The sequence below is a fragment of the Melospiza georgiana genome, chromosome 1, assembly GCF_028018845.1.
Source record: "Melospiza georgiana isolate bMelGeo1 chromosome 1, bMelGeo1.pri, whole genome shotgun sequence".
Classification (NCBI taxonomy): Eukaryota; Metazoa; Chordata; class Aves; order Passeriformes; family Passerellidae; genus Melospiza; species Melospiza georgiana.
The window spans coordinates 73,377,395-73,390,048 of NC_080430.1; the positions used below are offsets into that span (position 1 = coordinate 73,377,395).

At 43.8% G+C, this 12,654-nt stretch overlaps 1 protein-coding gene across 3 annotated transcripts in view; it reads left to right on the forward strand.

The window, feature by feature from the left end:
- RNF152 (ring finger protein 152) overlaps nt 1–12,401 on the forward strand; it is a 43,461-nt gene extending 31,060 nt beyond the window's left edge. For all 3 annotated transcript variants that reach the window (XM_058024936.1, XM_058024945.1, XM_058024953.1), the window contains exon 2: nt 7,723–12,401. In XM_058024936.1, the coding sequence (XP_057880919.1) occupies nt 7,948–8,559 (612 nt within the window). In that variant the 5' untranslated portion in view covers nt 7,723–7,947 and the 3' untranslated portion in view covers nt 8,560–12,401. The remainder of the gene's footprint in view (nt 1–7,722) is intronic.
- Nucleotides 12,402–12,654: the final 253 nt, after the last annotated feature.

Sequence of the window (12,654 nt, forward strand, 5' to 3'; positions counted from 1 at the left end):
CACTCAATGACCTTGGAGAGCTGTGGCACTCTCTCCTCTAATTATAGACTAGTGTCTTAATAGACTCAGTCACCCACTGACCTGTATCAGTGAGAAAAGTCTGCATTTGAGCTTTATTTAAAATTAATTTTTTTTGATGGTGTAGTTCCTAAGTCTAATACAACATCCTCAGGGGAGGGAGGGAAGAATCTTTTAATTAAGTTTCTATTTAGGTATCAGGCAAATTCTATCAATGGCAGATGAAGCATAAAGCTCTAATGGGAGAGTAAAATTTGTAATTTAAGTGATCAGGTGCTTCATGCCTCTCTCAGCAGTTTGAATGCCACAGTAGTATGTCACATTGCCATAAGTGAAAATCGCTTAGAAACAGGATGTTACATTGCATTTGAAAGCTCTTACTGAGTGTGAGTTTAGCACCACTAGCTCCTCCTGTATTTTGTGGGATTTTGGCCTCAGTGACTTAACTTGTGACCTCACTTTAAGTTTGGGCAGCAGTTTCTAAATCTGTCTTGCCAACTACCTAACCAACCACTTGCACCTTCTGTCCTGGTCATGAGTAGCTACTGCTTTTATTCAGGGCTGAAAGGTAGAACTCCTTTCACACCACACCTTCCACTGCCATTCTTCACAGTGTTAGTTTGAATGGCAAATGGATCTCTCACATGGTAGTGGAAAAACCTGGCTTTTCATTCCTCTCATCCTGGGGTTTAGAAGTGAGTCAGGCATAATTAAGAGCAGCCAACAAAACCGAGGAAGTGCTAATGGCCCTGCAAGCTCAGAGTGGGCTGTAGAAATGAGCATCATCCCCTGGGATGATTTGAATGCTGGAGATTCTGTTTATTTGCAAAATGCAAGGAACCTTTTTATATCCTGCGCTGGAAAATTTTCAGATGTGATATGTCTTAGGACCACAGTCAGGTCTTCAGTGCACTGCTCATGCAGAGAAGGGCAACTTAGAACAGCAAGAATGATGAGAAGTACCATCACACTCCTTTTAGCAGGGCAGAGCTGCATCTGGGGGTGCTCTGCCAGCATGGAGGGGGACTAGGAGACTTAGAGAACCATATGTCAAAAACCTGCAGACATCAGAGTTGGGCTGGTGAGGAGCAGACCATGCTCCCATTACCTGGCCTCTAGGATCACCTGCACAGAGGGCTGCTGAGAGGCAGTAAAGCTGTCCACTCTATCTCTGCCGGTCTGAAATGGGCATATTTCTGTGGAATATTTTAATTTCAGATAACGTTTTTCACTTGTAAAGTGCCTCATGTGAAACTGTCTGATGAACATATCATACAGAACAGCTGTACTGTTCTGCCTGAGCAGGATGAAATGTTTGCTGACCTGGCATGTTGCAGGTGATTTGTAGTGTTTGCTGTTGGAACAAAGTGCAGCTTATCCTGGTCATATTTGACCAAAATAAGGTCTTTGGAGGCAGAGAATGTGGACGTGTCAAAGTTTGCAGATAAAAAGAGGGAGCAGCACAGCTGGTGATGTGAGATGGAACATGGAGCAGCATGTGAGTCTCTCTCTGTTTTCTCTAAACACCAAAGGCTGGTGTTTTCACCTGATCTGTTTTTGCTCCAAACCCATAATTGTCTGTATCTCATTATGTTCCTGTAGGTGACCTTTCTTCCTCTGTCTCCTCTTCCTAGGGCTGGCTGGTGACAATTTCTTAGGTAAATGCTGTGGAATGATGACTTGCAACTAGGCTCCTTTTTTGTGACCCACCACTGATTTCTCAGCTGCCTGAGAGGCTGGACAAACTGGTGTTCTGTCTGATGTTGGAATCATCCACAGCAGGTTCTCTTGCCATCAGCATGGATCCCCTGGTTCACAGGGTATTACAGACTCATATATCACAGTTTCACTCAGCTTTATTTTTTGTGGCTTTATGCACCCAGGACTGTATACCAAGATGCTCATCTTGGCAAGGGCTGGACTAAAACTAAAGGAGACAGTTTTAGACTAAAACTAAAGGACAGCTTGCACTGGCTGAGGCTTTGACTAAATTAAAATACTTTCCTTCTGCAATATTTCTGTGCAATTGTGAATAATGAAATGGAAAGGATGGTGAGTGTAGGCTGCCTGATTTACAAGAAGGTTCCTGGAGAACAGGTAATTCTGGAGAAAAGACTGGATTTACTTTGCTGTTTTATTGTTAGCTTTATGTCCCTCAAAATGCATGTAGTTTGTCAATTGTATTCTGTATGGTACATGAACTGTGCCAGTATAGATAGGTAGTTTCTGGGGCTCAGGCTCTTGTGTTTTTCATTATATGTGAAAATATGTTGATATGTTTAATGAAAGCCCCCCCCCCACCCCCAAATCCTAGGCATACCATGGGGATGCTGCCAGCTGAAGGAGGTGGAGAAAAATGTGTAGGTTTCTGTGCTTTATTGCACAAAAGAATCTGTCACCTCTGCCCTGTGGCTTGTGAGGTGAAAAGTAGAGTTGTGATGAAATTGTACTGGAACTTGAGGCAATCTGGGTGGTGCTTGCATGACCTTGGACCAACGGCTTCGTGTCTAAGTGCTTCTTTTCTTAGATGATGAAAGAATATAATGATGATAATACTTGTCTCTTAACAAGGGTGTTGTGACGAATAAATTAATTGTTCGTTGTGCTGTTCTCAGTTACTATGGTAATTAGTGCTACAGAACAGCCTAAAAATAAAGAAGATCATTTAGTGAAGGATATTCAGGGGAAATCAGGTAGTACATCCTGGGCATTTGCAGTTAGCCCAAGTGTGTTTTGTCTAAATGTGAATTTGTGAAAAATGTTCACTGATGCTGAATTTTTGTAGCAGAAATGCTTCCAATTATCTTTTTGGAGGCGGCTGTAACACACATTTCCTTCCGTATCTGTGGGCACATGATTCTTGCAATTAGTTCTCCTATTGAGAACAGCACTCCCTTCTCACCCCATCTCCTTTACAGCCTAAGGACACCTGAAACGAATGATTCTTTCTTCTTCATAAATCATACATACTCAGTAATACAGCCAAAGAATTGTTAATGTGTTTGGAGAGTTTACATAATGAACCTTTCTTGGTAAAGGTGAAGTATGGTCGATGCACTGCCTTGCTGGAATTATGTTACAGCCTTGCTGTACAGCAAGTAGACTGCCTAAATCCATCTGTAAGTCTGTGAAAAGTTTTGAGGCTTTCTCTCAGTGATCAGTTAACTACTTCAGCATGCCCCGAGCCAGCTTTTTAAAATGTTATATGATGTTCAGTCATCTGTGAATTGTACTGGGTTCCACAGGCACCACTGAAGTATATACTTGGGGTTTTTAAGTTAATAAAATTTTGGAACCTAGTAAGTTAGGAAATATGTCTTAAGGTAGTTCTGAGTCCTTCAGTGAAGGCATCACCCCTTCAGGGCTGTGGTTTCCATTGCTTAATATCACAGGGGCTATCCTTACATAGGAAAAATATTGTGTTGCTAGGCAAGGATTTGCCATTAATTACTGTGTTCTCTGACTTTATGTACAGCTCTGGGCTTGAGTGTGCAGTGTCTTGCTTAGCACTGGGTTCCAAAAATAGCTGTCTTTTGTGACCTGGCCAATTTGTAGCTAGCATTTGTGCAGAGCAAACTTGGGCTTTCTTCCTCTCACTGTCACAGCTACAACAACCTTCATCTATTCACTCCCATAGCGCCTCCCCACATTGTGTTGGGAAGGTGTCAATAGTAAGAGCAACAAATGCCCCTTCTGCTTTTTTAGGAATAGGAAGCTGATGCCTTGGTATTCCTGGCCTCCTGCTCACCCAGAGAGAACTTGGGTCATTGCTGTGGTCTCCAGTGAGGTACTGGTAGAACAGATAGCATGACTAACAGCTGAAATACTTGCTTTATTCTTCAGGGCTTTACTGGTATTGAGTCGTACAATTTGAAAAACTCACGGCTTGTGCAAAGGGCAGCCCAAATCTGCAGGGAGGACCTTTGTGCCATGTTCTCAGCCACCTGGCTGCTGCAGAGGTCATCAGCTTTGCAGGTTTCTCCGTGGGTCTCTGTAACTGCTTACGAATTCCTCTCCTTGCCAGCTACTGGCAACCTTGTGGATATTGGGTAGATGTAATGAAATGGAAAGAGAATGCAGGACAGGGAGAGAGGCTGCTTTTCATGGCCTATCGCTTCTTGCTGCCTTTGCTCCTGCTGCGCCTTTCTGACACATGAGTTTTGAATCTTGTGGATTTTCATTTCCAGTTAGTTATTGTTTGTGTTATAGGTTAGATCTCAGCCCTGAAGAACTTCCAGGGCTGTCAGGTTTGTGCCAGGCAGTCACTGCTTGTAGCTGCCATTGCTTCTGTGTCTGTGGTTTCACTGTCATAGTCCCCCGTCCCCATTCCACATGTGGCCCTACTCACACATATACATGTGCTATCACTTTTGCAGGGACCTGTGGATATCCCTGACAGTATTTACTGCTTTTTCTCCCCACTCTGTTTTCTTCTGTCAACACTTCCTGTGTCCACCTTGGGTGTCACTGCGTGATGAGAGCAAATGGCACAACAATGGTTTTGGCTGATACTTGATGTCCGCTGTGCCTTCATGTTCAGTCCTGGCTGCCTCTCTACCTTTGTGCTTGAAGCGCAGAGAAGAGTCCAGTCTGAGTAAGTTTTGAATGAGCTGTTCACCTGTGGCAGCTCAGTACCTTCAGTTGGTGTCAGGGTGCACTGGGGACAAGCTAAAGAGCTTGGTCTCCTGTCTAAGAGGAAACCTGCTTCTCTTGGCATAGTTATTAAAGTGAAGTGGTGGAAGAGTACTGAGAGCTCCCATGGATTTTTCCTTCTTAGGTATGTAGTGCAATTTTTTTTCAAATAGATTTTTCTACTAGATGATGGCTTGACTTTCTTTTATCTTGAAACTGAGCTGTGACAGAGTGCTGGAGAGTTGTATGGTTGGAATAAGGTTGCATTGCACCTGTGAAGCTGCACGTCCAACCTTTGAACAAGGCAATGTCAGCAAAGGTCAAGGGGTTAGATGGCTGTGGCTACTCTTTAACTTGTCTTTAGTTATGTTCTGAAGGAATCATACTAACCTCTCTACTTAGTGGTCATTACTGCTGATCCACACCTCTGATTATGATTTGAGATGTTTTGGGAAAGTATGAGCAGTTTTTGTCACGTAGGTGGCAAGCCCATTCCTGACCTTGCAGATAGACTGATTTACATCTGCAGAAGCAGTACTTCCACTCTGTCCTTGGGCAGACTAGTCACGTGAGAGTAGGTTTGGGTTAGAGATTAGCATGCACTGTGAGGGTGCGGAGGCACTGAACAGGTTGCACAGAGTAGCTGTGGCTGCCCCATCCCTGGAAGTATTCAAGACTAGGCTGGATGGAGCTCTGACAACCTGGTCTAGTGGAAAGTGTCCTTGCCCACAGCAGGGGTTGGAACCAGATGATGTTTGAGTCTCTTCTATGATTTTATGATAAGCCTTAATTTCTGAATTTCTGGGCATTGGGATTTTTTCTTGTAATACTGCAGTATTGTTATACCTGAAGCTTTTTTGATAGATTGGCAGATAAAGCAGGTAAGAATTGTGTCTTTTACTGTCTTGAGCTCGACTTTGATTTGGATGGTCTGTAACTGCAGATTTTGTATGGATACTTCTGTGCAAAATGCAAAACTGCTGAGTTGCTTGTGGCTGAAAACTGGATCTGGTGGCTTCATTGATTCTTTTCTGAGTTTCTGTAACTAATTTCTATTCTGGCCATTGTCTCTTAATACTTTTTTTTCAGCCAGAAATTGCCCGGCATCAGGGATATCTCTTTCATTTTTCTCTTTCAGCTGTATGCTAGTCTGTTATCGTGTCAGCTCCTTTCTTGATAGTCTTCCTTTGTGTGTGCCTGTACCATAGGGATATGGAGATAGTAATGGATAAGGAAATAAGGAAGATAAAACCTCTCCTCATTTTCTTCCACTTTCTCTCAGTGTGGCCTGCACACAGATGTGTAGCCCCTTCTGCAGCAGTGTTCAGCTCCCCAGCACACAGAGTATCTTTTGATGCCTTTGTGTAGCATGGTGCTGGTGTGGAGCTGGTGTCCCATGGGCTTCATAAAGGTGGGCATCTCTCTCAGCAGTGGTCTCTGTGCCACATTAAGATAAAGCATCCCAAAAGTGCTGGTGGACAGGGTGTGCCAGTTCCCCCTGAAGCTGTTTTACATGTTCTAGGAGCTCCTGCCTTCCGACTGCCCCTCGTTCCTTCCCAAGTCAGGATTATCACTGCGTGTTTGTTGAAGCATCTTGTGAGCCAAAATCCACTGCTGTTACAAAATCTGAAAGCAGGGCCAGTTCTGCCAGTGTCAGTGTACCAGTCATCAGCATCTGAAGAGATGACGTGAATTTTGTTTTCCCTATTCAAATACTGGTAACTGCCAGAAGCAGGGTACAGGACAGTGAGGTCCAGAGCACTGTCCTGGGTTGCAAATCCCCTGTCTATGCCTGCCTTCTCTTCTTAAACTAGAATATTTGTCTTTCTGATATCACCCATTGATTAGTATGTTGCAATCTAGGTGCTATAATCTAGAGAGGAGAGCAAGAAGTTATTGTATAGAAAGGAAGAAGTCCTCTGAAAGCTGTGGTTCTTGGGTGTTAACTCTAGTTTGGAAATAACATTGCAATAAAAGAAGATCAGAGGTCATCCTGCAGATATTTTGGGTTTTCTTTATTCTCTGGAAGCAAATTCAGGCTGATACTTCTTCAAACACAGGAAAGAAGGAAGTGTAAAAGGTTGTAAAACTGTCACCCCTTCTTCATATTAATTGTGTTGGAGTGACCAAAATCAAGCAAAGCTGAACTGCGCACTGCAGGTAAACACAGATGCCTTCTTCTTGGCAAAGATGTAAATAATAAGTGGGAAAATGGGAATTGTAAAGGGAATCCCTTTATAAGGATTTAGAACAAGATCAGTAACCATTTGCTTTTAATTCAATGCATTATCTTTCGTTCTGTTATTATTCTGTTTTATTTCTTTTCTTTGTGGTGTTCAGTGGTCCTGGCCTTTTGTCTTGGGTGAGGTTTTCATTAGTGAGAAGGTCTGTGTTGCAGAGGACCATGTTCAACAAGCTGCTTGTGTAACTGAGCCAACAGTTAATTTGACTGAAAATGGTACAATTCCTTTTTGTTATGTGCAAATGTAGGTGTTGCAGTATAGTTGCTTGGTTGCTCATTCGTGCACAGGTGCAAATTCAGGAGCCTGTGGAAATGCTTCCATTTAAACATACTTTTTCTTTCCCCCACCTTTCATGCAGACTTAGCAGTTGAGCCAAATAGCTCAAAATCCTCAGGGATTTAAAGGATTAAGTGAGAACAATTGTTTTGGTGCTGAAAAGTGCTGAAAAGGGCTGAAAAGTGCTGAAAGTATGACAGGAGCTTGTTGCTGTGGGACCTGGCTAGTGAACTATACACCCACTCTGTTATGGGCATAAATATAACTGTGAGTGGTGGACTGATGGGGTGATGGCGGTTTGATTGCTGGGAAAATTAGGAGGAAAAACCCCAGTAAGAGACCTAGTGATAGTACTGATGACTGACTGGAAGTTTTGCCACTGGGCTGTTTGGTGAAGGTGGTGGGAAGATGCTTTCTAGTGAACGACAACGAATTTGTTTCTCCCACCAGCTAACAAAGTCAGTGCTAGTTTTCATTCTCCTCTGGCTGGACCGTTCTGTTCTCAGATGCTCCTGTGAATAACCAGTTCTCTCATGTTCTTCTGTTTTCTCAGGTGCTGAAAGTTTCAGGCTGGAGGTTTTCCTGTGCTCTCCATAGCTGCTGCCTAGTGCTGCCCTGAGGAAAGCAGTGTTGGGAAGGCGGGTGCTGTCCTGAGGAGAAGTGGTGGGAAGGCTGCTACCCCTTGCCCTGAGGAGAAGTGGTGGGAAGACTCCTACCCCTTGCCTTGGGGTGTCAGGGCTCACCACAAGGCCTGCGGTGCTTCCCTGCACTGGCTGCCATGGAGACCTTATCCCAGGACTCTCTGCTGGAGTGCCAGATTTGCTTCAACTACTACAGCCCCCGCCGGCGGCCCAAGCTGCTGGACTGCAAGCACACCTGCTGCTCCGTGTGCCTGCAGCAGATGAGGACCAGCCAGAAGGACCTGCGCTGCCCCTGGTGCCGTGGGATCACCAAGCTGCCTCCGGGGTACTCTGTGTCACAGCTGCCCGATGACCCCGAGGTGATCGCTGTCATCGCCATCCCCCACACCTCGGAGCACACCCCTGTCTTCATCAAACTGCCCAGCAATGGGTGCTACATGCTGCCCTTGCCTCTCTCCAAGGAGCGGGCGCTGCTGCCGGGAGACATTGGCTGCCGTCTCCTGCCCGGCAGCCAGCAGAAGTCCCTGACGGTGGTGACGATCCCCGCGGAGCAGCAGCCGCTGCAGGGCGGCCTTTCCGCCGAGGCGGGAGCGGAGGAGCCGGACCGGAGAGGCGCTGTGAAAAGCTCCACCTGGTCGGGGGTGTGCACTGTGATCCTGGTGGCCTGCGTCCTGGTCTTCCTCCTGGGCATCGTCCTGCACAACATGTCGTGCATTTCCAAGCGCTTCACGGTGATCTCCTGCGGCTGAGGCGGCGGGGGCTGTGCTCCCCCGGGGTCAGGTTGGGTCGGGTTGATGATGGTGGTATTGAGCAAGACAATTCCGTGCAGCTTTCCCCAGTGACTGCAGGACGCTGTGCACCGGGCAGCGGTGCTCGCCTGGCTGTGGCCCCCAGAGGGGTGGCATCAGGTCTGTCGGCAGCCTGCGGAGAAAATCACATCCTGTGTCTGGCGGCCGTGGCACTGAGGAGGACTGCATGTGTCACCTCAACCATCTATCAAAGGGACTGCAACTTCACAGTGATCTTTTTTTATTGTGTTATGAGATTAAAGACCTCCATGTAGCTGGTTATACTGTGAAGTACACAGTACGGGCTCTTCTTTAAACACAGTGTATTAAAATCAAAACTGCTCTACGTAGAATTAAATGAGAACTGGCGCACAACTGTACGAGCTGTTTAATACCAGTCTACACATGCATTATTTTTTAATGAGGGGAGGGAGGGAGATTCATAAAACAGAGAAATCATGTAGCTGGTAAAGTATTTTATATGTTTTAAATGGCGCATTAATTAAACCAAGTTAGGGAATTGTACAATAGTTTTTAAAAGGTAGCATTTTAGAAGCAATTATTTTCTTCCTTGGTGTCTGATTTTTGCCTCTGTTTTTCACCTCTGTTTTTCCCCATTTCTTTCAACTACAGAAAAGTGGTACTTCCAGCATCTTTTATTTGAAGGCGCTTTCAAGAAGGGATTCAAAGTGGACTAGAAAGGAAACCTAAAAAGTGCAGTCAAAACAGTTCTGCCTCACTGGCTTTATGGGAAGGATAGCTTTGCATGGTAAACATTGGACATGCTGTTTTACCTCCAGTCTGGCTGCAGACTTCCTGATTACCTGGCTTTCATAGCCATTAGTGAAGAAATGGGTCATGGGAAGTCCTGGGACTCCTGCAAGGATGTGATAACATATTGCTCTTAATTTTCTTTTTCTGCAGGTTAGGTTTACTTACTTGTTTATGAAGAATCTAGATCTATTTTGCCTCCCTCTTTCCTAGGCGTTGCAACTGTGCACTAGTGGGTGGTGTGACAGAGGTGTTGCTCTAAGAAAGCTTCACCATTGGAACTGAGACCAAGGACTGTTGTACGCAGTCATCTAGTAAGAGGCAGTGATGTATCTTGGAGAAGAATCCAGGCCAGCCTAACCTCTTACTGGGTGAGCCACTCCTCCTGAACTGCTGTGACTGTCCTGGTGTCAGAATGTCTGGGTGAGCTTAACAGAACCTTCTTCCCATGTTTCAGTCTTACTAGTGTTGATTTCATGAGGACAGATTTGAAAAACAAACACAGTAAGTGTCCCTCCTCCCTTTCATGACAGTCTCCTGTGACTGTCATGAAACCCCAGTCATTTGCAGTTCACTTCTTGGGAAGAGCCAAATTCCTGAATGTTCACTGCAGTAGCACCTTGCTCTAAGCAGTCCCATTAGCTTTAGTAGTACTGCTCATAAGTAAAATAGAGCCCAGTGTGAATTTGGGTATTTGGCAAGTCTGATTGCTGAAACTTAGATGAGATTTAGGGATTGGATCAGGGCGCACGTGGCAGACCTTTAATAAGACAGAAAAATCTGTTGATTTGCACAGCTTCTTTTTGTGATTACAAGACGTAACTTCCCTGAACCGTGTCCTCTTGTTGTCTACCTATTGTTCTTTCTAATTCTTGGAGATTGCTGAATGCCATATTATAACATAGTTTTGACTATGCAGTGCCCAAGTTGGCTCCATAGTCATCCTTGGTTTTCTGGTTTTGTCACAAAATCCAGTTGCTGGTTCACAATAAACATTCTCAGCTCACACTTCTGTTAGGAAAATACCTCTGACTTCATGCTGGATTTCTTTCCCTCCCTGTTTCTAAACCACCATTTTCTTCCTTGATTTCCATTAAGGGAAGAATGGAATATAGGGTGCTTAGTTGTAATGATGTGTGTTTGCTCCCGTATGGAGAGGAACCATTGTGCTGATTTTTATCTACTGTCATATGTATGCATAGCACAGGAAAAAAAGTCTTCAGATAAAACACTCAATGCCTTTTTTGTGCAAGGCTCATGTGCAGTGTGTCTTGCATCTGGCTTGCAAGTATTGTAATTACATGGACACCTCTCCACAGCATGTTTCATGTGGTTGCAGTAGGGAACACCAGGTATTCTCAAATGTGTCTTGTGAACGTGCTCGTCTCTTGTTGCCAGTAGCTAGCCAGATTTCTACTGACATCCATGCTATGCTGCTTTTTGTGTAAAGGAAAGCCAGTTCACAAAAAATCCTGCCTTTTACAAGACTCTTGAGGAACTGACCAGACACAGGATTTGACCCTCTACTGCCTTATCCTGTAGCAATTTCTGGGTGTACCAGAAGCTTATGGTCTAGGTGAAAGATGCTCTGGGTACAATGCTGGTGCATTTTGTGCCAGGTTCAGCATTTGTTATCTGAGTTATCAGTGAATGCACAAAACCACGAGGCAGTCGGAGCAGGTCCTGGTGACACACACAGTGGTGGTAGCGTTACCTCCTTCCAGCCATACCTGCCCAACTGAAGCTCTTGAGGCCGAGGATTCTCTGACATTGCAAAGAAAGGCCCTCTTCATCTCCCTATGGAGAGTGCACAATAAAAGAGGAATCAGAAATTAGGTTAAAATACCATACTGCATAACATATTATACAACAGGCAGACCTGGAGTTTATCCGGAATTAATGACGTTAAGTGTTATATTAGCAGAATACCATCCTGTACTACGTAACACAGTTCATTGTTTTGTTAATATGAATTTCCTGTACTTTTGTGCCTGCTGAAATGCATGTTTGACCTAATTTCTGATCCAGACATTTGCCTGCTCACAGCCTTGTGTAAGAGCAATAAGTAAAACCTCAAGATTTTTGCCTGCGTGTATGCGCATGGTGTGTATGTTTATTCCTTTTTATAAATAGGAGTTCTGGAAAAGTTTTTGTTCTGGCTTTAGACTGTGACTAGAATTTTAAATTTGCAGCTGTTATATATGTTAGATCACCTAGCTTTTTTGCTGACTTGTGTAGAAATGAACTAAATAGTTTGTTGTAATGTACAGTGTTAAAATGTTCTCAAGTATGTCAATAGTCACACTACTTTAAAAATGCAGTGCAGTCTATCCCATTCCTTGGTTCAATGCCTGGCATTAAAAAGTACTGCTAATTTTTTTTATTATTATTTTTAAAAACCAGCCTTGTCTTTGTATCTTTCCTTTGTGGAGAAACACGTTTGGACTTGTGCCAAAATCATCAGGTTCCAGGTTAGCTTTTGTTCTCTGGTGTCCAGTAAGAAGTCACTGCCTAGTTCCACCAAAAAGAAAGACAGAAACTTACTGTGACTCAGTTCTGTTTGAGAAACCAAAACTTATGCTAAAATGTGTGGGTAATTATTCAAGCACCTGCATTTTTAGAGCACATTACTCTGTATGAATGTGTATTTATTTGCTTGTTTAATAGGAAAGGTGTGTGTGTTGGGGTCCAGTATTTTTCCCTGGATGGTCCCAACTTCCATTGTTGGCTTGTGCTTTGCTGGCAAACAGACTTTAGGGTTCACTCTGTGAAATTTTGTTTAGTGAATTTTAAAAATTCAAAATATGCAATTTTGGTATGCAGGATTTTTTTAGGAAATTGTGTGTTCAGTGATTGTTCATGCTTAACCACAATGTAAAGGAGCCTGTATGTTTTGTAAACATGGAGCAGTCATGAGTCCAAAGTTTCATCTTTACTAATGAAGCTAATTCTGAATAAAACGTTAGCAGGAAAAGTGATAGCAAGTGAATTATGGTTCCTCTGTTATTTTGCCATCAAATGAGGAGCATGGAAGGGAATTTGGCAGAATCAATCTGTATTTTATGAGAGGGTGGCTGAAATTCATCACTTGCTGTTTAAAGGCAATGTGTAAAGTATGAGTTGTGGTAAATAGTGAAAGGGCATTCAAATTTTAATTAGTATGGAATACAAACTATAGCTGATGACTACCAAGCCACAAAACTTTTTTTCTGTTTTAATAAAATTAAAAATTTTAAGTATAAGCTTTGCTTATAGGAATGAGGGATTGCTGGCCTTCACTTAAGC